This window comes from Crinia signifera, chromosome 3 (genome assembly GCF_055691185.1).
Source record: "Crinia signifera chromosome 3, ASM5569118v1, whole genome shotgun sequence".
NCBI classification, from domain to species: Eukaryota; Metazoa; Chordata; class Amphibia; order Anura; family Myobatrachidae; genus Crinia; species Crinia signifera.
Window position 1 is genome coordinate 285,508,626 of NC_139219.1, and position 26,584 is coordinate 285,535,209.

Below are 26,584 nucleotides of genomic sequence, written 5' to 3' on the forward strand. Positions count from 1 at the left end.
GATTCAGAGCATGAAACACTAAAAAGAAGTACTAAGATGACAGTTCTATTTTGCATGGGAGGTTGCTTTGGGCAACCAATCAGATACTATCTATTATCTTCTAGAAGGTGCTAAATAAATAAGAAAAAGATTCTGATTGGTTGCCCACAGCAACATCCCATGTGAATAGGAACCCACATTTTAGTAAATGTTGCCCTTAGTATGACAGGATATGATGAGGGACCAGAAAAGCGGTAAGTTGTTCGATTGGGTCAGTCCCATCAATATTAGGCCGGATATTTGACAGGGTTGGGTGGGATTTGAGGTTTAATCATTACGAGGGAGGTGACATGTATGTATGTATGTATGTATGTATGTATGTATGTATGTATGTATGAAACACCATTTGGATTGATAATGTATAGTGACAGTATATTGTGATCCTTTTTTTGTGTGTGGAAATATGTCAGTAACATTAATATTTCTGTTACATAGAGGAACTTACTACTACTACTACTAACTACATATATTAATGCTTTTATGATTTATCATGGCGACTAGAAGGCTAGAAAGCGGTTTTGTATATTGGTCATTAGTGTGATCCCTGTATTGTATACTGGTTACTTGAATGCACACTGTATGGTATATTGATACAAATTTGCTCTCTGTAGTCACTAAATGTGTCTCGGCTTTGTTAAATGGGCTCGGTAGAAACCAATGGGCAACTAGCTTACGTTTGTCCCCTAAACTGAGAGTTACCAGTCAGCCCCAAGTAAACTTCCTTCAAAATGTCTCACAAAAACCAAAATAATGCCACATTGTGGGAAACAGCTATGAACACGGGTTCAGATCAGAACATTAGGGCAGTATCAGTGGCGTAACTACAGTGGGTGCAGGGGATGCAGCTGCTATGGGGCCCGGGCCTTTGGGGGGCCCGAAGGAACAGCAGGCTACCCCCTGCACCCTTTTGTCCCCCCCCCCTTTTTTTAATATACTGTATGCGGGCAGTGGATGCGATGTCCCATGTCCCCCTTTCAGCATTGCAGACCTGGGGCACAGGAGCGCGGCACGTCGCTGAGCTGCTATCAGGATCCCCTGCACACAGCAGATCGGCGCACAGAAAAGCCGAAGCTGCGTGTGTCTGTGCTTCAACAGGAGACGCTGCACAAGGAAGAGCCGGGGCTGCATGTGCCTCTGACAGGAAGCGCACAAGCGCAGCGTATGGGACAGAGAGCTGGAGGCAGCACACACAGTTTAGCAATGCACGGGAGAGTCCGTGCCTCTAGCGCATGGGAAAGAAGGGCTGGCGCTGTTCTGAAGAAGTGCAGCTGAAAGGGTAGCTCCGCTGATGGCTGGTGAGTGGGGAGCATCGGGGAAATATGCCTGTCACATCCCTTTCAAGCCCCTCATCTCCATCCTCTCCACATTCCCGCGGCCTCGCCTCCCCTCTACTCACTCCCCCCTTCTACCCCCAACATACACTCCCCCCCCACACCCTGTTCCCCACCTCCTCTATCTCCCCTGTTCTTTCCACCACTCCCTCCCTCTCTCTCCTGCTTTCTCTCCCCTACCTCTTCTTTGTCTCTTGTTCTCTTTCCTCCACCCCTTTTCTCTCCCCCTGCTCTTATCTTTCTCTCCCCACACCCCCTCTTTCCTTTATTTCTTACTCCCCTGACCCTCTTTTCTCTCACTTTCTAACACCCCCTCCATCTCACCTCTATCCTTATCTCTCTCTGCCCTAGTCTCTCTCTTTCTCCACCCTTCCCCTATCTCTCTCTTCCCTTCCTCTTCTTAACACCCTCTCAATTCGTCTCTCCTTCTTCTCCATTACATAATGAGGAGAGACAGGGAGTCTCTCCTCATTTCTCTCCCTTACACCCTCATTCACTCCGTCTGTCCATGACACCTGCTCTCTTGTGACAATGGTGCGGGTGGGGGCCCTTTCCAAAATCTTGCTATGGGGCCCTCAGAGTTTCAGTTACGCCCCTGGGCAGTATTCAATGTTGTCGGCGAGGGGGTTAAACGGCGAGGATCGACAAAAACAAGCCACCCTTGCCATTTAACCCCGTGCCGGCCGCTCACCCTATTGAACGTTCAGGGGGAATCCCCAGTGAGGATTCCCCCAACCGGCGAAGTTCGCGGCTAATGCAGGGAACCCGCTGCATTTAGCCACGATCATTGCCGTTTTGGCGGCCGCAAACGCTGTTTCCACCTCGCTGTAAATGGTGGGTGCAGGGGGGGGGGGGGTGTCAGTTGAATACTGACCCACGAGCTGTGACAGTGATCAGTCAGCACTGCTCACCGTCACAGCTCGCTAAAGAGCATTAAATACCACCCTAAGTCTGCACTAAAACTGACCTGTGTTTCAAAAACAGTTACTCACCTTCTATAGGTGTGTGCCAATCTTTTAGCCTAAAATACCTTCTTTACATTGCCTTACACCCGGCATGGACTGTTGGGATCCCTGTCCCTGCTTTGGGGTCTCTAAATGTATCATACACATAAATTAGAATTGGAATATATAACAAACCTTATTATACCATACACAAAAATATAATAAAGTCATGTAACACAGTCACTTTGCCTAGGGCATAACATACAGTCCATACAGACAACGTCAAATGTCTTTAAAACCTAGAAGTAATTGTTCTAAAGCGCAGTACAAGCTCCTTACAGCGGCCACAGAATCGGCACGGATACGGAGTGCAGGTCATTCACCTTTCTATACTGAATGTCTCAGCTGAGGACAAACTTGTTCTGCCAGCACCAGTGAGAGTCAGGGAGGATTCCATCTCCGTGTAATAACTGTGATATTATTACATTGCGAGTTGTTAATTTGTACCTATGAGGCTTTGCCTTCTTAGGGCTGTGGTGCTACGGATACCACATGGGCAAATAACAACACCACATTAGCAGCACCGAGGAAGAGGGCACTATACTCGGACATGTGGAGAAGATCACAAGAGAGGGCAAAGAAAAGAGAAGGTTACTTATAATACATTCACATTTGTAGTGGGAATATTCTATTTCCCTGCTGAATAACAGACTTCTTTTGATCAAATCCAGCTCCTGTCGACAAAGTCCGGTGTCCTATGTGTTTTACTGCAGGCTTACTGCTAACAATCATTATACCAGTTGGAGCATCGCTGAAGTGCCAGCTCCCACCCAGACATTGAGAGCTCATAATTCTTCAACTTCCGCTGTGGTTCATACAGGATCTGGGGCTGTCTAAGCTGCTTCAGTTCCTCTTTGCTAGACCAGATACCTACAAAACGGGAATGAACGTCAAGTATAGCAATATAAAAGTGTTACGTAGTAAAAAGTATAATTTAGCATCACAAGCATGTATACAAAAAAGCTGAAATGTGTGGTGTTTATTGCAGGGAGTCGGGCTCCAACTCTCAAACTTAAAATGTATGTTCTTCCAAAACAGCTATTTTTATTTTTTAAATCTGACTTCTTGGATTCTGAATGTATTTGTGTCTATATTAGGACACTGTACATACAGATATGTCTTTGCACATCTTTTGCTGCAGTCACTTTTGGCAGCCCTCTCTGCAGTGGCTCCAAAAGGAGGGAGCGGGTGCTCTACCCAGGCCTGTTGGAGGGGACCAAGTTCCGCCCTGTTGTACAGAGCCATTGAGAAGGGAGAGAGAAAGGACTGTTGCTGCAGTCCATCCTCTCTTCCCAGCCTAACACACACTGCTCTGTGCTGGAGTAGGACAAGATGCAGCTGCAGTCCATCCTCTCTCCCCAGCCTAACACACACTGCTCTGTGCTGGAGTAGGACAAGGTTAACTTGCAGTCCATCCTTTCCCCCCCAGCCTAACACACACTGCTCTGTGCTGGAGTAAGACAAGATACAGCTGCAGTCCATCCTCTCTCCCCAGCCTAAAACACACTGCTCTGTGCTGGAGTAGGACAAGATTAAGCTGCAGTCCATCCTCTCTCCCCAGCCTAACACACATTGCTCTGTGCTGGAGTAAGACAAGATGCAGCTGCAGTCCATCCTCTCTCCCCAGCCTAACACACACTGCTCTGTGCTGGAGTAGGACAAGATGCAGCTGCAGTCCATCCTCTCTCCACAGCCTAACACACACTGCTCTGTGCTGGAGTAAGACAAGATACAGCTGCAGTCCATCCTCTCTCCACAGCCTAACACACACTGCTCTGTGCTGGAGTAAGACAAGATACAGCTGCAGTCCATCCTCTCCCCCCCAGCCTAACACACACTGCTCTGTGCTGGAGTAGGACAAGATACAGCTGCAGTCCATCCTCTCTCCCCAGCCTAACACACACTGCTCTGTGCTGGAGTAGGACAAGATGCAGCTGCAGTCCATCCTCTCTCCCCAGCCTAACACACATTGCTCTGTGCTGGAGTAAGACAAGATACAGCTGCAGTCCATCCTCTCCCCCCCAGCCTAAAACACACTGCTCTGTGCTGGAGTAGGACAAGATTAAGCTGCAGTCCATCCTCTCTCCCCAGCCTAACACACATTGCTCTGTGCTGGAGTAAGACAAGATACAGCTGCAGTCCATCCTCTCTCCCCAACCTAACACACACTGCTCTGTGCTGGAGTAGGACAAGATGCAGCTGCAGTCCATCCTCTCTCCTCAGCCTAATACACACTGCTCTGTGCTGGAGTAGGACAAGATGCAGCTGCAGTCCATCCTCTCTCCAAAGCCTAACACACACTGCTCTGTGCTGGAGTAAGACAAGATACAGCTGCAGTCCATCCTCTCTCCCCAGCCTAATACACACTGCTCTGTGCTGGAGTAAGACAAGATGCAGCTGCAGTCCATCCTCTCTCCCCAGCCTAACACACACTGCTCTGTGCTGGAGTAGGACAAGCTTAAGCTGCAGTCCATCCTCTCTCCCCAGCCTAACACACACTGCTCTGTGCTGGAGTAGGACAAGATGCAGCTGCAGTCCATCCTCTCTCCCCAGCCTAACACACACTGGCCCTTATTCTAATCTGTGCGGTACGGCCCGCGTGCGGCCGTACCGCCGATGTTTTCACTCTGCACATGCGCAGAGGTCACTCTGCGCATGTGCAGGCGAAATCGCCGCACACAAAAATTATACGCCGCAAAGGGGGCGTATAGGGGCGTGCGGGGCTTGATAGCCTCATTTACCTATGAATACGCCCAGCGTTTCATGGGCGTTCCCATGCAAACGCGGGGCGTATGCATGGTAATGAGGCTATGACGCCAGTGATGGGGGCGGAAAGCTGACATCGCCGGATGTCAGCTCTCAGCCCCCATACAAGCTTTCACACGGACGATTGTCCGTGTGCTCTAAGCTTGCGTGAGCGGGGGGAGCGTGCGGCCCTGCCTTCGATGGTCGTCGACCATCGAATGCAGGGGGCAGCTCCCACCATGGTGGAGGCGTACGCCCCACCATTTTCATGCGGATCGCCAGCCGTCCGCGTACGGACGGCCGTGGCGATCCGTATTGTAGGCGGGGATTGGTTTGTGCGGCCGGAGCAACGTATGCGGCTCCGGCCGCACAGACCAGAATAAGGGCCCCTGCTCTGTGCTGGAGTAAGACAAGATACAGCTGGAGTCCATCCTCTCTCCACAGCCTAACACACACTGCTCTGTGCTGGAGTAGGACAAGATGCAGCTGCAGTCCATCCTCTCTCCCCAGCCTAACACACACTGCTCTGTGCTGGAGTAAGACAAGATACAGCTGCAGTCCATCCTCTCTCCCCAGCCTAACACACACTGCTCTGTGCTGGAGTAGGACAAGCTTAAGCTGCAGTCCATCCACTCTCCCCAGCCTAACACACACTGCTCTGTGCTGGAGTAAGACAAGATACAGCTGCAGTCCATCCTCTCTCCACAGCCTAACACACACTGCTCTGTGCTGGAGTAGGACAAGATGCAGCTGCAGTCCATCCTCTCTCCCCAGCCTAACACACACTGCTCTGTGCTGGAGTAGGACAAGATACAGCTGCAGTCCATCCTCTCCCCCCCAGCCTAACACACACTGCTCTGTGCTGGAGTAGGACAAGATGCAGCTGCAGTCCATCCTCTCTCCCCAGCCTAACACACACTGCTCTGTGCTGGAGTAGGACAAGATACAGCTGCAGTCCATCCTCTCCCCCCCAGCCTAACACACATTGCTCTGTGCTGGAGTAAGACAAGATACAGCTGCAGTCCATCCTCTCTCCCCAGCCTAACACACACTGCTCTGTGCTGGAGTAAGACAAGATACAGCTGCAGTCCATCCTCTCTCCCCAGCCTAACACACACTGCTCTGTGCTGGAGTAGGACAAGCTTAAGCTGCAGTCCATCCACTCTCCCCAGCCTAACACACACTGCTCTGTGCTGGAGTAAGACAAGATACAGCTGCAGTCCATCCTCTCTCCACAGCCTAACACACACTGCTCTGTGCTGGAGTAGGACAAGATGCAGCTGCAGTCCATCCTCTCTCCCCAGCCTAACACACACTGCTCTGTGCTGGAGTAGGACAAGATACAGCTGCAGTCCATCCTCTCCCCCCCAGCCTAACACACACTGCTCTGTGCTGGAGTAGGACAAGATGCAGCTGCAGTCCATCCTCTCTCCCCAGCCTAACACACACTGCTCTGTGCTAGAGTAAGACAAGATACAGCTGCAGTCCATCCTCTCCCCCCCAGCCTAACACACACTGCTCTGTGCTGGAGTAAGACAAGATACAGCTGCAGTCCATCCTCTCTCCCCAGCCTAACACACACTGCTCTGTGCTAGAGTAAGACAAGATACAGCTGCAGTCCATCCTCTCTCCCCAGCCTAACACACACTGCTCTGTGCTAGAGTAAGACAAGATACAGCTGCAGTCCATCCTCTCTCCCCAGCCTAACACACACTGCTCTGTGCTGGAGTAAGACAAGATACAGCTGCAGTCCATCCTCTCTCCCCAGCCTAACACACACACTGCTCTGTGCTGGAGTAAGATAAGATTAACCTGCAGTCTATCCTCTCTCCCTCTGCATTGTAGAGTGATAGCATTCACCGCTGCCTGAAGCCTGACAACTGTGGCCCACTGCTGCCACCCTATGCAGAGACTACCACCCCCCTATATGTGCGGAGCGCACACACACAAACATTTATATTTCATAAAGACAGTTGTGCTTACACCCCCCACATCAACAACACCCCTCTCCCTTTGTCAGAGCCAGGCAGGAGTGTGGTTGCCCATGCCTCTTAGCACGCCAGGTCGCATGAAAATCTTCTAGCGTCAGCCATCTCATTTTTGCCAAAAATGTGTCTTAGTCACAATGCAATGCAAACAGAACGTACAAGGAGAGTTTGTTATATTACACTTTTAGATCTGTTTTTTTTTTTTTAACAGTCTCTCGAAGGGGCCTATTTATCATATAAATATTTGAGACTAATTCACCTGAAAACACCCGTTTCAGGGGTTAGGTACAAAAATTAAGTATCCTCCGAATGTAAGACGGAGGGATCGGAAATTCCTGGTGCAATCCCTCCGTTTTACAGCTGTCCGCTGCATTGCCCATAGGTTTCTATGGTGGATGCAAAGCTGCATCAGGTTCTGTGGCTACCGCCATTCTGAGGTGGCAGAAGCCAACGAGCTACTGACCGTACTGCCCTGCCGGCACCACTAACAGCACATGGGCAGACTCCTGGCTCCTTTCAGAGTCCCTGTCATTGTGTCTGCAGGGACATACAAGAGGACATTAGGAATGCATAATACAATGCAATCCTGGCCGGTAATATTTCACCCAGATCGTATTGTACATGCAATTCTTCTTAATGCGCCCTTAAAGTGTACAAAAGTAGCAGCTGCAGCTTTTTTCCAAGACAAATTCAGCTTTGCTTCTTATACAGACTCAGTCACACACTGTTCAGGAGTCAGCAGAGTCTCCTTGTGCGTAATAGTCGCATCACATTGCCACAAAGACACATTTTCAGCAAAAAACAAAACAGATGCCCGACAGTGGGGCAGATGTATTAAGCCTGGAGAAGAGATAAACTGGAGATTAAGTGAAAGGAGAAACCAGCCATTGAATTGTGTTTGAAATAGGACAGTTGGGAGATGATTGGCTGCTGCTTTATCTAATTTCAGTTTATCTCCACTTTATCTCCAGTATATCTCTTCTCCAGGCTTAATACATCTTCCCCAGTAGCAGAGTTGCACAGGACCAGGCTCCTCACTCACACCAGGCATCTCCCACTACATAGCATATTGAGGCAAGGATGCATCTGTATAGGTTTCTTAATTTGCATCGTAATAAAAGACACTTCGACATTTTGAATGAAGTTTATACCGAATGGACATTCTCTTAAATATATACATATAGCTTATGGCAGCACGGTTGGTGTAATGCAGGCATGTCCAAACTGTGGCCCTCCAGCTGTTGTGAAACTACACATCCCAGCATGCCTTGCCAAAGTTTTAGCATTCCCTAATAGCAAAGCTGTGGCAAGGCATGATGGGACTTCATTGGTTTCACAATGCTGGAGGGCCATAGTTTGGACATGCCTGGTGTAATGGTTAGCATTACTGCTTCACAGCACTGATTTCATGGGTTGGATTCCCACCACGGCCCTAACTGTACAGAGTTTGTATGTTCTCCCCCGTGCTTGTGTGGTTTCCATCGAGTACTCCGGTTTCCTCCCACAATCCAAAAATATACTGATAGGTTAATTAGTTCCCAACAAATTAACCCCAGAATGTCTGTGTGTACATGTGGTAGAGAATATAGATTGTAAACTCCACTGGGGCTGATGTGAATGGTCAAATATTCTCTGTAAAGTGCTGCGGGATATGTGTGTGTGTGCTATACAAGAAATAAATATAGCTCATTATTGACTAAAGAAGAGTGCACCATTTATAGATTTTGTGGTATTTAAATATTGTGCATTATTAACTGCTGGAATCCTTCTGTCAGCATCGGAGAAGAACTCTTATGCCTTCTGAGGGGTAATTCGGGAAACCTCTATTTTCTCTTTGGCTGCAAAGTTAGGAATCGCCTCCAATATGCGGCAGTCACTAACCTTTTATTTCTGATTAGTAGATCGTGGAACAAAAAAACGTACCTAAGGCTAAGCCAGCCAGAAAAGCCGCTCCTAAGGAGGACATGTCCGTGTGCTTTGGTTTATCAATGGTATGGCCAAACAAATCTGCTGTCATCTGCATGACGAAGCTGTTGTTACAGACTCCTCCATCAGTCCTGCATGGAGAACAAAAACGCATCAAAGCCAAGGAGAAACATAGCCCATCCCTGTAAGCCACCCAATCCTTACATAGATTTACCTGATCTGGGAGATCTTAATAGAGGTTTCTCTCCGCATTGTATCATAAAGCTGCTTATTCCTTGTAGGAAACAAAATCAAATGTGACAAGTGTTACTAGACCAACTACAAACATACGCACATTAAAACAACAAAACAACCCCCCTATGCTAATTTACAACCACTAATAGGCAAATAACACAAGTTTAGCCAGTACTGACAGGTATTTTATAATATTCACATATATACAGTAACTTCACGCCTCAGTTTGCTTCTGTGGGATATTTTCCTGAATTCTCATTTATAGTTTATTCCTTTATAGGACAACATTGTATTGAGCTACGCCTTCATCACAGAGATAAATTAGGGATTGCTTTTTGGCATGTCTGAAAACAAGTATGGCTGCTGTCCCTGAGTAGCTGGCAATGTTGCAAAGTGTGTTTTCTGAAAATAAGCTCCACTGCCAGCAGGCTCGCTGTAAACGTTAAGGCCGATACCCAGGACCTGCCAACGATTGGTATGGATGTACGTTTATAGCAGCACTCCATTCCGCGTAAAAAGCTGTAAACACCAATAAATATAGGCCCAATATTCTCACACTTCAGGAACTCTACAAACTTAGCAATGTTAAAACTTGTGTTGTTAATAAAGTTGAACTCATTGAGGGGGTAGATGTATAAAGCAGCGACAAGGAAGAAGTAAGCGAGAGGAGAAGTGCCCCATGGCAACCAATCATCTGCTCTGTATAATATTATATTATGCAAATTATAGCTGCAACTTCAGTGCTGATTGGTTGCCATGGGCCACTTCTCCTCCCTTATAACCGCTTCATACTGTACATCATACCATTAAAGGGATAAATTATTAGATGGTGCATCCCCTTACATTGTGAAGCACTATTGCTTTGCAGATACGGCATTAAAGTGTCATTAAAAGGGCACCTTGTTGTATACTGGGTGGGAACTTGAGTAACAGTGCAAAAATGAAGTTTGCAGCATCGGGTGCGCTTTGCAAATGTCCTCCAAAATATGTACTTATTCCAAGAGCCACTTAGATATACTGTAGGGGTGATAAATCTTCCCACCTAAATGCCACAGACTCCAGTATGGCTCGGACGAGGTGGTTCTTGGTGGTGGAAGGCTTCAGCCCCATGAATGAGGCACATGCGTAGGGATCATTCACTGGGGCCTGCAATATATACAGATGTGAGTATAGGAACAAGCTCCCTGCCACTGCCTTCCATTATATAGTAATAGATAGATAAACACTTACATACATGTATCGGCAGCAGGGAGGGAGAGAACAGACAAGTTACAAGCAGACAACACACACTATATGCATTATCTCTGTCTCCTAGAGATATATATACATTCAGTGGCCACTTCTTTAGGCACACCTGCTCATTAATGCAGATCTCTAATCAGCCAATCATGTGGCAGCAATGCATTAAAAAAAAAAGTAAGATATGGGAAAGGACATGATTCGATCTGGCATTTTAGAACATCCAGTGAGAGGCAGCTTCGTTGGCAAAAAAAACTCTGTTGATGAGAGATGTTCTAGGAGAAACTCTAAAGAGGCCAGACTGGTTATCTGACAGGAAGGTGCCCATACACTAGTAAGATTTCTCCTCAACACAGAGCGTGTAAAACCTTGCCATATATGGGCAACTACAGCAGACAACCGCACCGGGGTCCACACCTGGCAGCCAAGAACAGGAAACGGATGCTACAGAGGCAACTAAGCTCAGCCACACTGGACATACACAGAAAAAACGCTGCCTGGCCAGACGAATTGCGAATTCTGCTAACACAAGCAAATTGTAGGGTCAGAGTATGTAACATAAAGCATGGACCAATCCTGACTTATGTCACTGGTTCAAGGTACCTATCCTGCCTTATGTCATTGGTTCAAGGTGCTGGTGGAGTAATAGTGTGGTAAAGGTTTTCTTCGCACATATCAAGCCCATAGCACCTTTCCTTAAATCCCACTGCTTGCCATATACCCCTCTTTTTGGCCACAGTCTACACTCTCTAGTGGCTGCTTCCAGCAGGGTAACACAACACGCCATAAAGCATCAAACTGCTTCAATGCAAGTGACACCAGATCACAATCCAACAGGGCACCTTTGGGATGTGGAGAAATGGGAGGTTTTCTAAATGAATGTGCAGGCAACAAATCTGCAGCGGCATGCTGCTATCGTCAGTCTATAACAAAGTTTCCAGCTCCTTGTTTGAGTCAATGCTGCAAAGAAAGGTGTACCTGGCGAAGTGGCCACTATGTGTACTTGCATATGTAATACATATTTACACACACGAAATGAACACAGAGCTAAAGCATATGACGGATAGCTTGCTATATTTATATTGGAAAAATTCTTGTGCTCAGGGTGTGTAACCCTCTTCGCTAGGACCCAGAGGCTTTGCCTCCTACAGTGCGGAAGCTATGTAGCCAAGCCAGATTTCAGTTACTGTCTGGATGAACATTAACCAAGTATTGTCTATGCAAACTATGGCCCTCCAGCTGTTGTGAAACTACAAGTCCCATCATGCCTTGCCACATTTTGCTATTAGGAAATGCTAAAACGATGACATGGCATGCTGGGATGTGTAGTTTCACCACAGCTGGAGGGACACAGTTTGGCCATGCCTTGTCAATGTGTTTTGTGCCATCTAGAAGAATCAGGGACCACGGAGAGGGACATCCAGAAGAATGTAATCCAAACATTTGCAAAAAGATAAAAAAACATTAAAGAACAGTTGGCGTCTGTAATATGACGCACAGCGCAGGCAAGCCATTGGCCTCGACTTGTGTCAGCTCAGTGCTAAACCTTTACATAAAGATCGGCCATTAAAAATAGGAGAAGAGAGTAACATGTGTACACATTTGTGTTGTTACCTGCAGGCCTGTAAAGGATGGGACAAAGTAAATCCCCCCACAGTCTGGGACACACCTGGCCATTTCCTCCGTGTCTGCAAAATCTGCGAAAAGATCTTAGGAATGGGAAATACCATTAAAATTGAGCATTACCTTATGTCAAGCCAACATGCCATGTTTTCAGGATTTGCACAGAGCTCTGTAATACCTATCTGCATGAGGCTGAATGTATACTGGACTGTTATGAATATTCATGAGTATTAGGAGGGTGAATAGCCCGTATATAGGAAGGAACAGGTTTACTGGGAATGGATAAGTCAGGCATGTCCAAACTATGGCCCCCCAGCTGTTGTGAAACTACACATCCCAGCATGCCATGCCAGAGTTATTGCATTCCCTAATAGCAAAACTGTGGCAGGGCATTATTGGACTTGTAGTTTCACAACAGCTGGAGGGCCATAGTTTGGACATGCATGGGATAAGCAGATCCTGACATCTAGCTGCCAGCTTCCATTACAAAGGACTGGAACTATTACGAGAGCAGTGTCCTGGGAACTGTAGCCACACCAATAAGATAAATAATGCTTAAGGCGTGATGCCAGAGAGGGAATGGTACCAATTAACAGGGGATTTATTTCCACAATGCTTTGTGTATAAATAACGTTCTCATAACGGAATTACAGGTCAATTTTACAACGGTCAAACAGAAGAATTTCCCATGTATTTTGTCTATGTGCCTATAACCACCCTTAAGACTTACTTAGCACTTACTCAGCTCTTGTGCCCACTTGATAGCAGTCCCAGTATCTGTGGCATTGCCCTCGGCTAAACACACCAGTTCATCGCCAATCTTCCAGCCCACTAGAGGATAAAGACCTGGCAGAGGAGAAAACTAATTGTAACTATCTAACGTTGTTTTTCATCGAAATACTTCATGGCGCAATGGGTCGCTACCCCTCTAAATTGGTTTGAGACAGGTAGATAAAAATCGCTGTCAGGAATGGTAAATGATCCACTAATGGACTAGTTAAACGGTACCTGGAATGTGATTAGCTGTTCGTGGCGATTAGCTGCTGAAAACAGATGGAAACAGTGGTTCAGACAAATAGGTTAAAAACTCATGAATTGACCAATTTCTCTGAACAACCATTTTTATCTGTTTTGGAACACATTGAACTTAACAGTAATTTGTTCCCCACATTCCATCTGTCTCAAAATCATACTGCATGCATCTAAAAAACAAACTATGACCATACCTTACACAAGACACTGCTAAAATTCTAATCTATGCTCTCATCATCTCACGCATTGATTATTGCAATAGTCTCCTTACTGGCCTTCCCCAATACAAGAAAAAAGACAATGGAGCTGCGCTTTGCAAAATCATATACAATTTATTAAAAAATAAAATTAAAACACAATCAATTTCATGCAATTTGAATTTTTAGTGGCCACTGTGACAGACAAGACGAACACACATATAACAATGCTCTATTTATACTGTTAGTAGAATATTTTGAACTGTGTTCAACTTGTTAGTCCAGTGTTTTTCAACCACTGTGCCGTGGCACACTAGTGTGCCTTGAGCTGTTCTCAAGTGTGCCCCCAGCTCTAGAGATGCCCAAACCAGTTTACAGCCACCACCAGTTCAACTGTTATTTACTGGTCTCTTATTTTCATATTAAGGGGCAATGTATTTTATTTTTGTTACCTGTGGGGACCAGCGTGATTTTTTTTATATGGGGGGCCAATAGTTTTTGTTTTTCCTGTGGGGGCCAATGTGTTTTGCCCTGTGGAGATCTCATGGTGTGCCTTGGCAATTTTAAAGTCTTATTTAGTGTGCCGCAAGGTAAAAAGGTTGAAAATCACTGTGTTAGTCCATAACATTAGTAAAAAACCGGTTAATATAACTTTAAAATCTCCCAATTGTTAGGAGTAACTGTCCCCCACTCATGTGCACGTTAGTGGAATAACTCACTTATTCTTGAGGGTTTTTGTCCTTTCAAAAATATGGGGATCCGGCTCTTGATACTTAGGAGTTGATATGACCAGATGATTTTAGCAGTTCACTGCGGTCGCTGAGTATGTTACTCCCCTAGATTGTATCCAGTTGCCACAAAGCTGTCCCGTCGCCCTCTACGCGTTTCTCCGCCTTCTAGTATCAGCGGCTTCTTTTTCTTCTTCCCCAATACAGACTCTCACCACTACAATCCATCATGAATGCAGCTGCAAGGCTAATCTTCCTCGTCAGACATTCAACATATGCAAAAGCTGCTCTGTTAGTACCTCCATTGGTCCTGTATTCTACAGAAGGAAATCTAAAATACCTTTACTTACACACAAGGCCACAAACCAATACGACACCAACATACCTCGCTTCACTGACCTCAAAATGTCTCCCAACTCTTTGCTCCTTACAAGATCTACATCTCTAATACACACACATTATTTGCTCCCATTCATGACTGCAGGACTTCTTTGGGCTGCATCTACTCTGTGGAATGCCCTCCCATGTACAATAAGACACTCCTCTGGTCTCCAAACCTTCAAGCGTTCACACTCCACGGAAGAGTTTCTGTGATCAACCGGAGTGCTGTCGTCTTGCTGTATTTATCTACTGGCGGTAATAAAGAGTAGGCAGAAAAAGTGGCTCTACAATTACTGGCTGATTTTGTCATAGAGATTCACCTAGCAACAGTAATTTTAATTATTTTATTTTCCTCAGAATGTGTCAAACATTTAGAAATCAGAGCTATTTTTTAATCTGCCCGTCATCTCAAACTAACTTGAAAGGGAAGACATCCATTGTGTTGGCTGCCATGGAGTATTGAAGTAAAAATTTGATTTTGGTCTTACCTGTAAAATCCCTTTTTCTGAATCTATGGTGGACACTGGGACAGTGGTGTGTGAGTGGAGATACCAGCTACAGGCACCAAGGAGATTTGATTTCTTTGAGTACAGTCCAGGCTCCTCCTCCTCCTCCACGCCCCTTACAGGCTTCAGTTTGTTCAACAGCTAGCCCAAAGGAACAGGAAGAGAAAGATAAAAAAAGGTTAACCATGCAACCAGAGAGGAGGAGGAAGAGGAGGAAGAGGAAGAAGAGAAGGAGGAAGAAGAAAATTTCCAAAGGGAAACCCCTCATTGTCAGCAGTCAGCACAGTGTGTGAGGGCGGGTGCCCAGTGTCAACCATGGATTCCAAAAAAAGGATTTTAGAGGTAAGACCAAAATCCAATCATGCACATGGTGGACACTGGGACGTCCCAAAGCTGTCCCTTCACGGGAGGGGACGCACCTGAGCTGCACTGAGGACACGGAGCTCAAAAGCAGAATCTGCTGTGGCGAACGTGTCGAATTGGTAAAATTGGAGGAAAGTATATGCCCAGGACCAGGTGGCCAACCGATACAACTGCTCTGCAGAGGCCCCCTGACGAGTTGCCCAACTGGGTCCCACCAAACGAGTAGAATGGGCCCGAATAGATAAAGGGACTGGCGTATTTGAGGACAAATATGCCTGCTTAATAGTTAGGCGCAGCCAGCGGGCTAAGGTTTGCTTTGACGCTGGCCAACCCTGCTTGGATACATAGTACAACACAAACAATGCATCCGACTTGCGGATGTCACGAGTACAAGCAACATAGAGCCGCAGGGCTCGAACAACATCCAAAGAAAACAGTTCTGCAGAATCATCTGAAGGAGAAAACGCAGGAACACCAATTTCCTGATTTATGTGAAAACGGAAAAGAACTTTAGGAAGGAATTCCTTACGGGTAAGGAGAAACGCCCGATTCGGATGAAAAAATCAGGTAGGGAGAAACATGTGAAAATGCCGACAACTCCGACACGCGGAGCCTATTGCCAGTAAAAACCGAGTCTTCCACAAGAGTCACCTGAGGTTCACCTCATCCAGGAGCTCGAATGGAGAGCGTTGGAAAGCTGATAACACCAGTGTCAAATCCCAAGGCTGAACCAGCGTCACAAAGGGAGGTTGTACATGAAGTACACCCTGCAGGAAAGTTTGGATAGCTATCCACTGACAGAAAGCACGACACCTGTACCTTGAAGGAGGCCAAACGTAACACGAGATCTAGACCGGACTGCAAGAAAGCCAGCACCCTGGAGAGACGGAATTCACAAGGTGCAAAGCCTCTACCATCGCACCAAGTGTAGAAAGAATGCCACACTCGATAATAGACTTGAGATGAGGAGGGTTGCCTTGCTGCAATCATGGTCCTGACTACAGCAGGAGAAAAACCCTCCGTTTCAAGAGCCACACTGTTAAAGCCAACCTGGGGAGGTCCGGATGCAGACACGGACTCTGTGACAAAAGGTTCTGTCGCATGGGGAGTTTCCAGGAAGTCTCCACCGACATGGCGAGAACGTCCCTGAACCAGGCCCTGCAGGGCTAGTAAGGCACCAAGAGAATGGCCACTGTCGATTCCTGCTTGAGTCTCCTAAGTAGATGAGGGAGGAGGGCTGCCGGGGGAAAGATGTACACCAGGGAAAACAGCCAAGGGGCGTTTACAAGGAATGCCTCTGGGTCTCTGGTGTGAGCTCCGTAACACTGAAACTTGCAATCGAATTGTGAGGCCTTCAGGTCTATCTGTGACAGGCCCCTGCGATCCACCAGTAAGCGGAACACATCTCTGTGGAGTGCCCACTTGCCCGACTTGATGTCCTGCCGATTTATGAAGTAGGCTTCCCAGTTTTCCACCCCTCAAATGTGTACTGCAGACAGAGCGAGTAGCTGTCTCTCTCTCCGCCCAGTGTAGGATCTGAAGTACCTCCCTCATGGCTGCCATGCATCTTGTTCTGCCCTGCACCTCCGTGGCATTGTCCGACTGGATTTTCACCGCCTTGGACTGAACCAGGTGATGAGTGCTGGTCAGCAATCAATAAATGGTACGGAGCTCTAGTGTTTATGGGAACATCCAACCTCTGAGGCTGGCGTTGGTCGTTAGAAGTGTCCAGTCTGGGATGGAAAACTGACGCCCTCTCCAAAGAATGAAGGGATGAAGCCACCAACTGAGAGAGCAGCTTGTCTGCATGGACAGAATGAACGTCTGGGTTTCAGGCCTAGTGGAGAGTCATTCCAACAGCAGAGCATCTCCAACTGCAGAGCCCTGGAGTGTAGCTGGGTGAAATCGACCATCTCGTAGCAGGAGACCAGATTTCCCAGTACCATCATGCACTGGGGAACAGATACCCTGCGATGTCTGAGAAAAGTTCTCAGCAGAGCCTGTAGATACAATCTTGTCCTCTGGCAAGTAAACCTGCTGAGCAATGATGTCGAGGTGTGCTTCCAGGTGGATCATCCTCTGGGAGGGGACAATGCTGGACTTCTTCCAATTTATCAGTCAGTGTGACTGAAGCAAATCTAATTTTAGCTGAAGGTGACTGTGAAGACGGAGCAGGATTAAGAGGTCATCCAGATACGGCAACAGGCAAACCTCAAGCCCGCAAGGTCGCCATCATAATGGCCATGGACTCTCAGGGCTGTGGAGAGTCCGAATGGCAGAGCCGTGAATTGGTAGTGGGATTCCTTGACTGCGAAGCAAAGGAAATGCTGACAGTCCTGGTGGATTGGATCGTGGTGATGCGCGTCCCTGATGTTGAGGGACGTCATAAAATTGCCCGGTTCCACAGCCTGGAGAATAGTTCTGAGGGACTCCATCCTGCATCTGGGAACATTGAGGAAGAGGTTGAGATGCTTCAGATTGAGGATGGGTCGGTACTAGCCGTACGGCTTTCTTAAGAGGAACAGGTTGGAATAGAAACCTGTGCTGTGCTGAAAGGGGAACAATGACTTCTGCAGATAGAAGAGACTGGATTGACTGGGAAAGCGTCACCGCCTTTTCCTTGTCCTGTGGAAGTCCTGTCGTGAAAAACCGGGTCGGGGGATGACCTAGAAAAGAGAACGAGTACCCCTGCGATATGACAGTCACCCACATGGGGGGGGGGGGGATGTCTCAGGAGACATTTTGGATGTGGCTACTGTAGCTACTAACTTGTTGAGCTTAGAGCCAAAGAGAACATTACCTGAGAAAGGCAAGGCCTCTAGGGCCCTTTTTGAGTCCTCATCTAAATTCCGTGAGGGCTTTCATGTCCCTTTTTGTGACATATTAATACATTCACAACACCCAGCACTACACAACACTGACACTGTACCTGGCTCTATCATAGGAGTAGAGGGGGGGGGGCACCGAAAGGACGGCAAAAATGCCATTTTGGATGTGGCTACTGTAGCTACTAACTTGTTGAGCTTAGAGCCAAAGAGAACATTACCTGAGAAAGGCAAGGCCTCTAGGGCCCTTTTTGAGTCCTCATCTAAATTCCATGAGGGCTTTCATGTCCCTTTTGTGACATATTAATACATTCACAACACCCAGCACTACACAACACTGACAATGTACCTGGGGCTCGATTATAGGAGTAGAGAACAAGGTAGTAAACAACCCAAAAATCCCTTAAACAGCAAAGAAGCAGAAAAGGGAAAGGTAAAAACAGCACACACACACACAGACCCTGTGCCATCACCAAGATGGTGTGGTTACAGAGTGAAGAGGAAAACCTGGTCCTGTAGCATGTAGAGGAGCAGGAATATGGGTACAACTTCTCCCTGCAGCGTTGCCTACCTATCTGTAATGGCGCCCAACGCTGCGGAGGCGGGGAGAAGCAGAGCCCAGCACGGGACGCGGGACTGGGGCCTCTGATAGTGGAGGCGGGGAGCGGAGGATCTACCCACCTCCTCCTGGAAACACCAGTGCCCTGCTCCTTTCAACATGTTGCTCCTCAGTACGGCAACCCTGGTGGTCTAGCGGCCGTGCAGAAATAACCGTGTGCCTGCTGCCAGGGTCGCCGGGAGATGCACCCCTCTCCTGGCAACGTATGCCGCTAGCAGAGGTCCCACGCCGCGAATGGCGCTTCCCCCCCACCTCGCGCCGAGCGACTCCCGGCACTGTGATAAGGAAGACCTGCTTACGTGGTGGCTGGGGAGCGGCGTCCTCCGTGTGCATGGAGGTCTCCGGCGGGTCTGGCTGTGGAAGTCACGCGCCGGGCCCAGCCACATAGGAACAGCTGCTGCAGGTGCAGGCTGTCTCCCATGTAAAAACCAGGTCTGCAAAATGAAAGTAAAATAAACTAAAAACCTACACAGGACACAGAGCCCTGCCTTGGATAACCTGTGCCTAAGGACACCAAAAAAAAAACTGGAGCCTGTAGGGAGCGTGGAGGAGCCTGGGCTGCATTTAAAGAAATCGAATATCCTTGGTGCCTGTAGTTGGTAACTCCACCCACACCCCACTGTCCCAGTGTCCACCATGTGTATGATAAAAAAATACAGTTAAACAACCAGTTTTCTCAATTGACATCAGTTTGCTTTATAGGGTATTTGGCACAGAAAGTGATACTGTGATTGGACACTCAAGCTTTGGCGCAGCCTTCCTACCTGCTATAGAGGTGTGCAGATTATCCCCTGTATTTATCGTCATAAATGTTCCAGATCCCATTGTCAGCTTAACATCCCCCACATCAAAGCAGCACTGGCCAAACATAGCCGCTTGCTGATCAGCAACCTGTTAATACAGTACAATAAAGCTAATGCAGTAATTATGTCTGACCGTTTAAGAGAGCTGCATGTGTATATTATAATATATATATATATATACACACACACACACACACACACACACACACACACACACACACACACAAGGCGAATGGTGCAGCACTCAGGACGATGTAGACAATAATGAAGAGGGGCAGACGGAGCTGCTAAGACAACATTTCAGTTTATTATAACTGTTTTCAAGCCTTGTGTATTATCCTCATTATGGAGGCACCGGCCTCAGATATTCATTTCATTGGGAGTTGTGGACCCCACAAAAGGAATATATATATATATATATATATATATATATATATACACACAGACATTGTAGGGGCTCTGCACACACTAAATTAACTGATAATAAATAGTGGAGATTTGGTTCATGAATTGATCAATGCATTTAAGCCTACAGCCCCCTTCAGGGGACCCCACTGTTCTGCAGGTCCTAACACTATCGCTGAAAATGGCTACAATACACATAGCTATCACATTAATGTTTGATACCAGGCATGCTGTCTGGTCTGAAGCTCACAGCACACTTTGCTTTTATAGGTGAGCAGCTACCAACACACCTGTCACTAATCATCTAGGGAAGTGGTTAACATAAGCTATGGAATCTTAGTTAAAACATGGTGCATGAGAGATTGTGACCACAATAAGACTAATTTAAAAAATGAATCTAATAAACAATATATACACTTAACATCGGCACTCACCTTTCCTAGGGCACCCCAAAACTAGGAAAGGTGAGTGCCGATGTTAAGTGTATATATATATATCTATATCAGCTGCCGGCCCCAAGCAGTTTTTGTGGACATGCCCATAAAACACTGGGCGGTCCCGGTGAGTGTGAAATTCGGCAAAGGCGTTCGCGCCCGGCCCTTGCACATGCGCATATTCACGCATTGGGCAGAGCCGCACCATCAGGGCTGGGGGCAAATTCGGACTTAAGTGATCAGGTCTGCATCGCCAATTAATAACAGAGACAATTTACGCTAGCGCTTAAGAAATAATGACAGGCTTACTCACCAATGCACGAATTGGTAAGGGAACTCCAAATATGCTGGAATCTGATACTCCAAAATTGTGGCTAAGGAGTCAAAAAGGGGATCAACGCTTAATACAAGCGGCAGATGAAATTGTCCACATCCTAGAAGTAAACAGTGATAACGTCTGACCTTACCTGGTGTCCTCCACAGGAGGAAATATAGACAGAGGGATGGACAGCAGGGAACAGAGGAAGGAACTCCAGCACATCTGTAATAGGAGAGAGAGGTTATAGTACCATTGTGGGGTCAAATATCACAGTGCCATCTAATTAACTTATAAGCGTTGTTGAACCTCTGGAAGGAATAGAGATTCTGCATCAGGGAGGAAATCCCATTGTCAGGCACCCTGAGGGAAACAGCTAGATTTCAAGAGAATAGGGTATTTGGTTTATGCTTGCACAGTACAGATGAAGTAAAGCCATTATCTGACATCGCTATATACAGAGTAGAATAAAATGACTGCAGAACCAGACTGGCAACTAATCATTATCCCATCAGGAAATGGTGCTCTAGAGCTGACAGGAGGAGATGAGGCCATCTGTAAAGGTGTGGTAAAACAATACAGGGCTGCAAAGGCCCTTCAGGGTAACCTTGTTACCATATATAGAACCTTTATGGCTCCAATTTTAAGGTTTAGCAATATTTGAAGTCAACTGAAAGTCTATTATTTTTATTTTATTTTTTACAGAAAGTTTCACTGCTTCCATGTAGAATTGCTTGGGTGATGCAGCTAGTGATGTGTAAGTCCTGCAGCTCTAATAAGTGTAAAGATAGTGAGATTTATCCAAATAAGAACATGCCTTCCAGGTGCTGGCAGTCAGATTACCAATGCTGCAATCCAGACACTGGTCAGAAGAACGTGTCGCTCACAATGCCGATGCATCCTGATCATAAGTATTCTGGGGAGGTTTGGGGGGTAAGGAGGTTAGGGTTACACTGCGGCGGAAGGAGGCTAGTTATAAAGCACCGAGGGCCCAATTCAGACCTGATCGCTAGGCTGCGTATATTTTCTGCCTATCGAGTAATTTATGCCGTCCCGGGAAACGTACGCCCACCCGCCATCTGTATCCCCTCGCTACGCTGCGAGCGGTTGTGTACACTTACACAGGGGAAATCATCCAGTGATTAACCATCCAATGATTTCTCCTCTGTTCGCTGTAACCCAGGACTTACTTCTTAGTTGAACGGTGAATGGCGAATTGGAGGCGGGTGTCATGTGCACCTGCGTTTGATGGGGTCCGCTCGGCATTTTTCTATGGGCGCGCCCACCATTTTTGTGGGCACGCCCATGAAACACTGGGAGCCCACCCCATAACACCCCCTGCCTGTCAATCAGGCAACGAGCGAAAAATTTGCCAAAGGCGCTCGCATTAGCGCCAATGTGAAGTCCCCCATCATCAGGGGCAGGGATGAATTCGGACCTGTGCAAACAGGTCTGAATCGGCCCATAAGGCAGTACAGATAGTGTTAAGCTGTGTGTGTGTGTGTATGGGGGTGACTGTTAGGGTTAGGCACTAGGGGGAGAGCTAGGGTTAGGCAGTGGATGGGGTGGGATAGCATACATATCTAAAAGGCATGAGGATCCTGACTATTGGTAATCTGACCACTGGCATCCAGATACACTTCCTGTGAAACAGCACATATCTGTGCATGAGTTTCCATAAATGTACCAGCAGGAGAGCACCGTACTGGTGGTGAAACCATGTGTTCTACTGCACTGCATGTGTTGGTGTCGCTTACCAAATAAGGGTCAAAAACTGCAGTTCCACTTGCATTTGAGTAGTCCGTTGCATACACAGAGCCTGTGAGGGAAGAAAAGCTGCGGTTATTTAGGATTGGTGCAGGTGTGCACTATGCAAGTCCCCAGCTCAGACTTATTTACATAGTACACAATGGTATGAGAGTAACTAGAAGTATACAGAATGTAGCATCTGCTAGGTCTAAAATGCCAATGGGCACAAAACAAGCTCACACTGCCCACAGATACAGGTGAAATTATATATATGTAAGATAAAAGCTCTGAACCGATACTAGTTTTTGTTCATTTCAAAAAGTAAGATATGTGACTGGCACTACTAAGGACATGATATGTGACTGGCACTACTGAGGACATGATATGTAACTGGCACTACTGAGGACATGATATGTATCTGGCACTACTGAGGACATGATATGTGACTGGCACTACTGGGGACATGACATGTAACTGGCACTACTGGGGGCATTTCTTGATACATTGGCCCTACAGCTTTAGTACTTCTTACACCTCACCCAGTAAAGTCTCCATCATATCCTGAAACGGAGCAGCACCCAGATCTTAAAAACAAATGCTGATTATAACCCGCCGATGTCCTCCTCCGGTAGTGAGGCACCTCCTCTAAATATAAATAAAATGAAAAGCCAGCCATGCCTGCAACCACCTTCGGAGGAACAACATATTTTTTTGTTTGTGACAGTTAGCTTTATTAGTACCTGACTCTGTAAAGCCTAGTTGCCAGTACTAACACCATAGTCATCATGGTGATAGGGATTAGTTGAGCCCTGCTCTAACCACTAGGACATATTTATTCAGGATTTGTTCAGTGGTATTACTGAAGAAACGTGACCACTAGGGGGCCAATCTCAGGCGATCTTCATTCATTAGAGAACCATGGTGTGGTAATGGCTCCAGACCTTCAGATCCAGAATAACATACAGATGCCAAGATTTATCACATTTACAGCCTAAGCTCAGACACAAACTGCATTCACTCAAACACACGCAATTATGTGTTTATACTGAGTTGCACAGATCTTCAGCATTTCCACATAACTATGTGCCATCCAGTAAGCATGCCAGCCACCCTATTGTCACTTTTGATTGCCCAATATCACAAAGTGGTTAACATACTGATAACATACTATCGTAGTGTTCATTCTAGCACCCGCCATCTTTTAAAACCCATGCAGTTCCTAGCACAGGTTTGATTTGCATATCAGTGCTGATATACAGAGCACACTGCTAGTAGCACTACAGCAGACAGCGACACCCCAGGCAGGGAAGAGGAACTGCATGGGTTTTAAAAGATGGCGGTTGCTAGAATGAACACTACTATCGGCTCATACAAAATGTGCTTGAGTTTTTTTACACTAAAACCTAAATAGACATAAGGGCTTACGCTGTGAGGAATGCATATATGCAATTAGAAATATACACTAAATTCCTGCTCTTACTATAGACAGTTTATTATATACCTACTTTAGGAACCTTAAACTTATACCAGCTTGTATATATTAAAAAATGGCTTATATCATTTTACGGTACTTGTTTCCTAGCACGGCGCCCACGATATTCACTCGTATATTCACTCCTATGGCATTGTATTCGATGCGATTTAAAATTGTATAAGCACCCTAATGGGTTTTTTCAATGTTAAATGGCCCCCCTATACGATTTTTAATTGTATAAGCACCATAATAAGTGCTTACAATGTTAAATGCACCCCCACGCCACTATCAACGCCAACCCGAAGCGTGGCGAGCGCAGCGAGTCCGCTAGGGGCGGCGGTACGCGTCCTCCGACCTTTCCATACCCCCATTATCCACGTAGGCGTGGAGTTGATATCATATAGTGTGGCGAGCGCAGCGAGCCCCGTGAGGGGACGCATATTACTTTATGTGTATTCCACGTCCCCTCGCGGGGCTTGCTACGCTTCGGGCTCGCCACACTATCTAAAATCAACTCCACGCCGACGTGGATGGTGGAGGTATGAAAAGGTCGGAGGATGCGTATTGCTGCGCTCGCCACGCTTCGGGTTGGCGTTGATAGTACGGGTGGCGTGGGGGTGCTTTTAACATTGTAAGCACCTATTACGGTGCTTATACAATTATTTATCTTATAGGGGGCACATTTAACATTGAAAACACCCATTAGGGTGTTTATACAATTTAAAATCATATACCATTGTATATGCCATACAATTCGATGGTATACAATTTAAAATTGTATAACATAGGCTAACATCGCATCGCATACCATCGTATGCCTTATGGTATGCGATGCGATGGGCGCCGTGCTAGGAAACAAGTACCCATTTTACACAGGGTATACATACATTACACAGGGTGTACATACATTACTCAGGGTGTACATACATTACACAGGGTATACATACATTACACAGGGTATACGTACATTACACAGGGTATACATACATTACACAGAGTATACATACATTACACAGGGTATACATACATTACACAGGGTGTACATACATTACTCAGGGTGTACATACATTACACAGGGTATACATACATTACACAGGGTATACGTACATTACACAGGGTATACATACATTACACAGAGTATACATACATTACACAGGGTATACATACATTACACAGGGTGTACGTACATTACTCAGGGTGTACATACATTACACAGGGTATACATACATTACACAGGGTATACGTACATTACACAGGGTATACATACATTACACAGGGTATACATACATTACACAGAGTATACATACATTACACAGGGTATACGTACATTATACAGGGTATACTAAGCAGCGTTATTTTGATGGATCGGAATGTAATCAATGTCCTTCGGAAGAGGCAGATATTAAGCATTGTTTATGGGACTGTCCTGTATCTCAGACATTTTGGCATACCCTGCACCGATATGGTACTAGGTACTAGTCATCCCCTCTTCGGCTGTTTTTGGTCATCCATTGTTGTAGGCGATCCTACAACAATGGATTCACACATCCCCCCCCCCCCAACACACACACACACACACACACACACACACACACACTCTCTCTGTGCCAACCTCCAGACTACTATTTTTATTTGCCATGTTGGCTGGATGCTTCTATACACAAGGGAACACTTACACCTGCTCTATTTAAGTGCTGGGACAGACACATACAAACTCTCCTGCCCTACGCTAAATCGGTAATTCAAAAGTGTTTTCAATCTACCTCCTTGTATCTACTTCAGCAGGTAGGTGGCCAGAACCCAATATATAACTAACTTAGTTACTCCTTTTCCATTCTCCCCCTTCTTAAGGCCCCCATAGACTAGTCTGACTGATTTGGAAACAAAGTATTACAATGTGCAACGTGACCACATCCGTGTGAGAGGAAATGTGCCAATAGGGATGATCTGACACATAAATGACTGAACATAATTTACTGCACAAGGAATACTGGGGCACATGTATTAATCCTTAAAGATAAACATGAGGGCGATAAACGTCCAGCTAATCCACCCCTAACTGTCATTTTTCCTACACAGCCTAACATAACATAACAGGAGGGTTTATCTAACACATCTCACAGAAGTAGCGCAGTCTAAATCACTATATTGGGGCATGACTATCAGATAGGTAAATGTATATTATAAAGACGATTTATCAGAACTAATACTGTTACTGAAAGATACTGCACAGCACTCATTTTAATTTCCATCTTATTTTGTTGTTTATAATTTACTTTTTACCAAATGTTTTCTTACATTTATTATCTGATCTAAAAAAGGCGAGGACTTATCATGTTAAATAGCATATATGTATCAGTGCTGAGATACAGACCAGAGGGGTAGATGTATGAAGCAGTGATACAGGAGGAGAAGTGATAAAGTGCCTGGTACTTTATCACGGGCCAATCAGTTCCTACCTGTGCCTTTTAAAACCCAGCCTGTAACTTAACAGTCAAGAGCCGATTGGCCGGTGATAAAGTACCAGGCACTATATCACTTCTCCCTTATCACTGCTTCATACATCTACCCCAGAGTGCCTTAGCAGAGAATGACACCCCGGGCAGGTAAGAGGAACTGCAGG

The 26,584-nt window shown here is 46.3% G+C and overlaps 1 protein-coding gene across 1 annotated transcript in view; it reads right to left on the reverse strand.

Moving 5' to 3' along the window:
* Positions 1-1,621: 1,621 nt before the first annotated feature.
* GK5 (glycerol kinase 5) overlaps positions 1,622-26,584 on the reverse strand; it is a 53,601-nt gene continuing 28,638 nt past the window's right edge. The window contains exons 7-16 of the mRNA XM_083178370.1: positions 22,496-22,557; positions 20,890-20,963; positions 20,736-20,796; positions 19,545-19,671; positions 12,871-12,975; positions 12,121-12,215; positions 10,310-10,413; positions 9,248-9,307; positions 9,031-9,164; positions 1,622-3,244 (exon numbers count right to left, since the gene is read on the reverse strand). Of these exons, the coding sequence (XP_083034496.1) occupies positions 3,096-3,244; positions 9,031-9,164; positions 9,248-9,307; positions 10,310-10,413; positions 12,121-12,215; positions 12,871-12,975; positions 19,545-19,671; positions 20,736-20,796; positions 20,890-20,963; positions 22,496-22,557 (971 nt within the window). The 3' untranslated portion in view covers positions 1,622-3,095. The remainder of the gene's footprint in view (positions 3,245-9,030; positions 9,165-9,247; positions 9,308-10,309; positions 10,414-12,120; positions 12,216-12,870; positions 12,976-19,544; positions 19,672-20,735; positions 20,797-20,889; positions 20,964-22,495; positions 22,558-26,584) is intronic.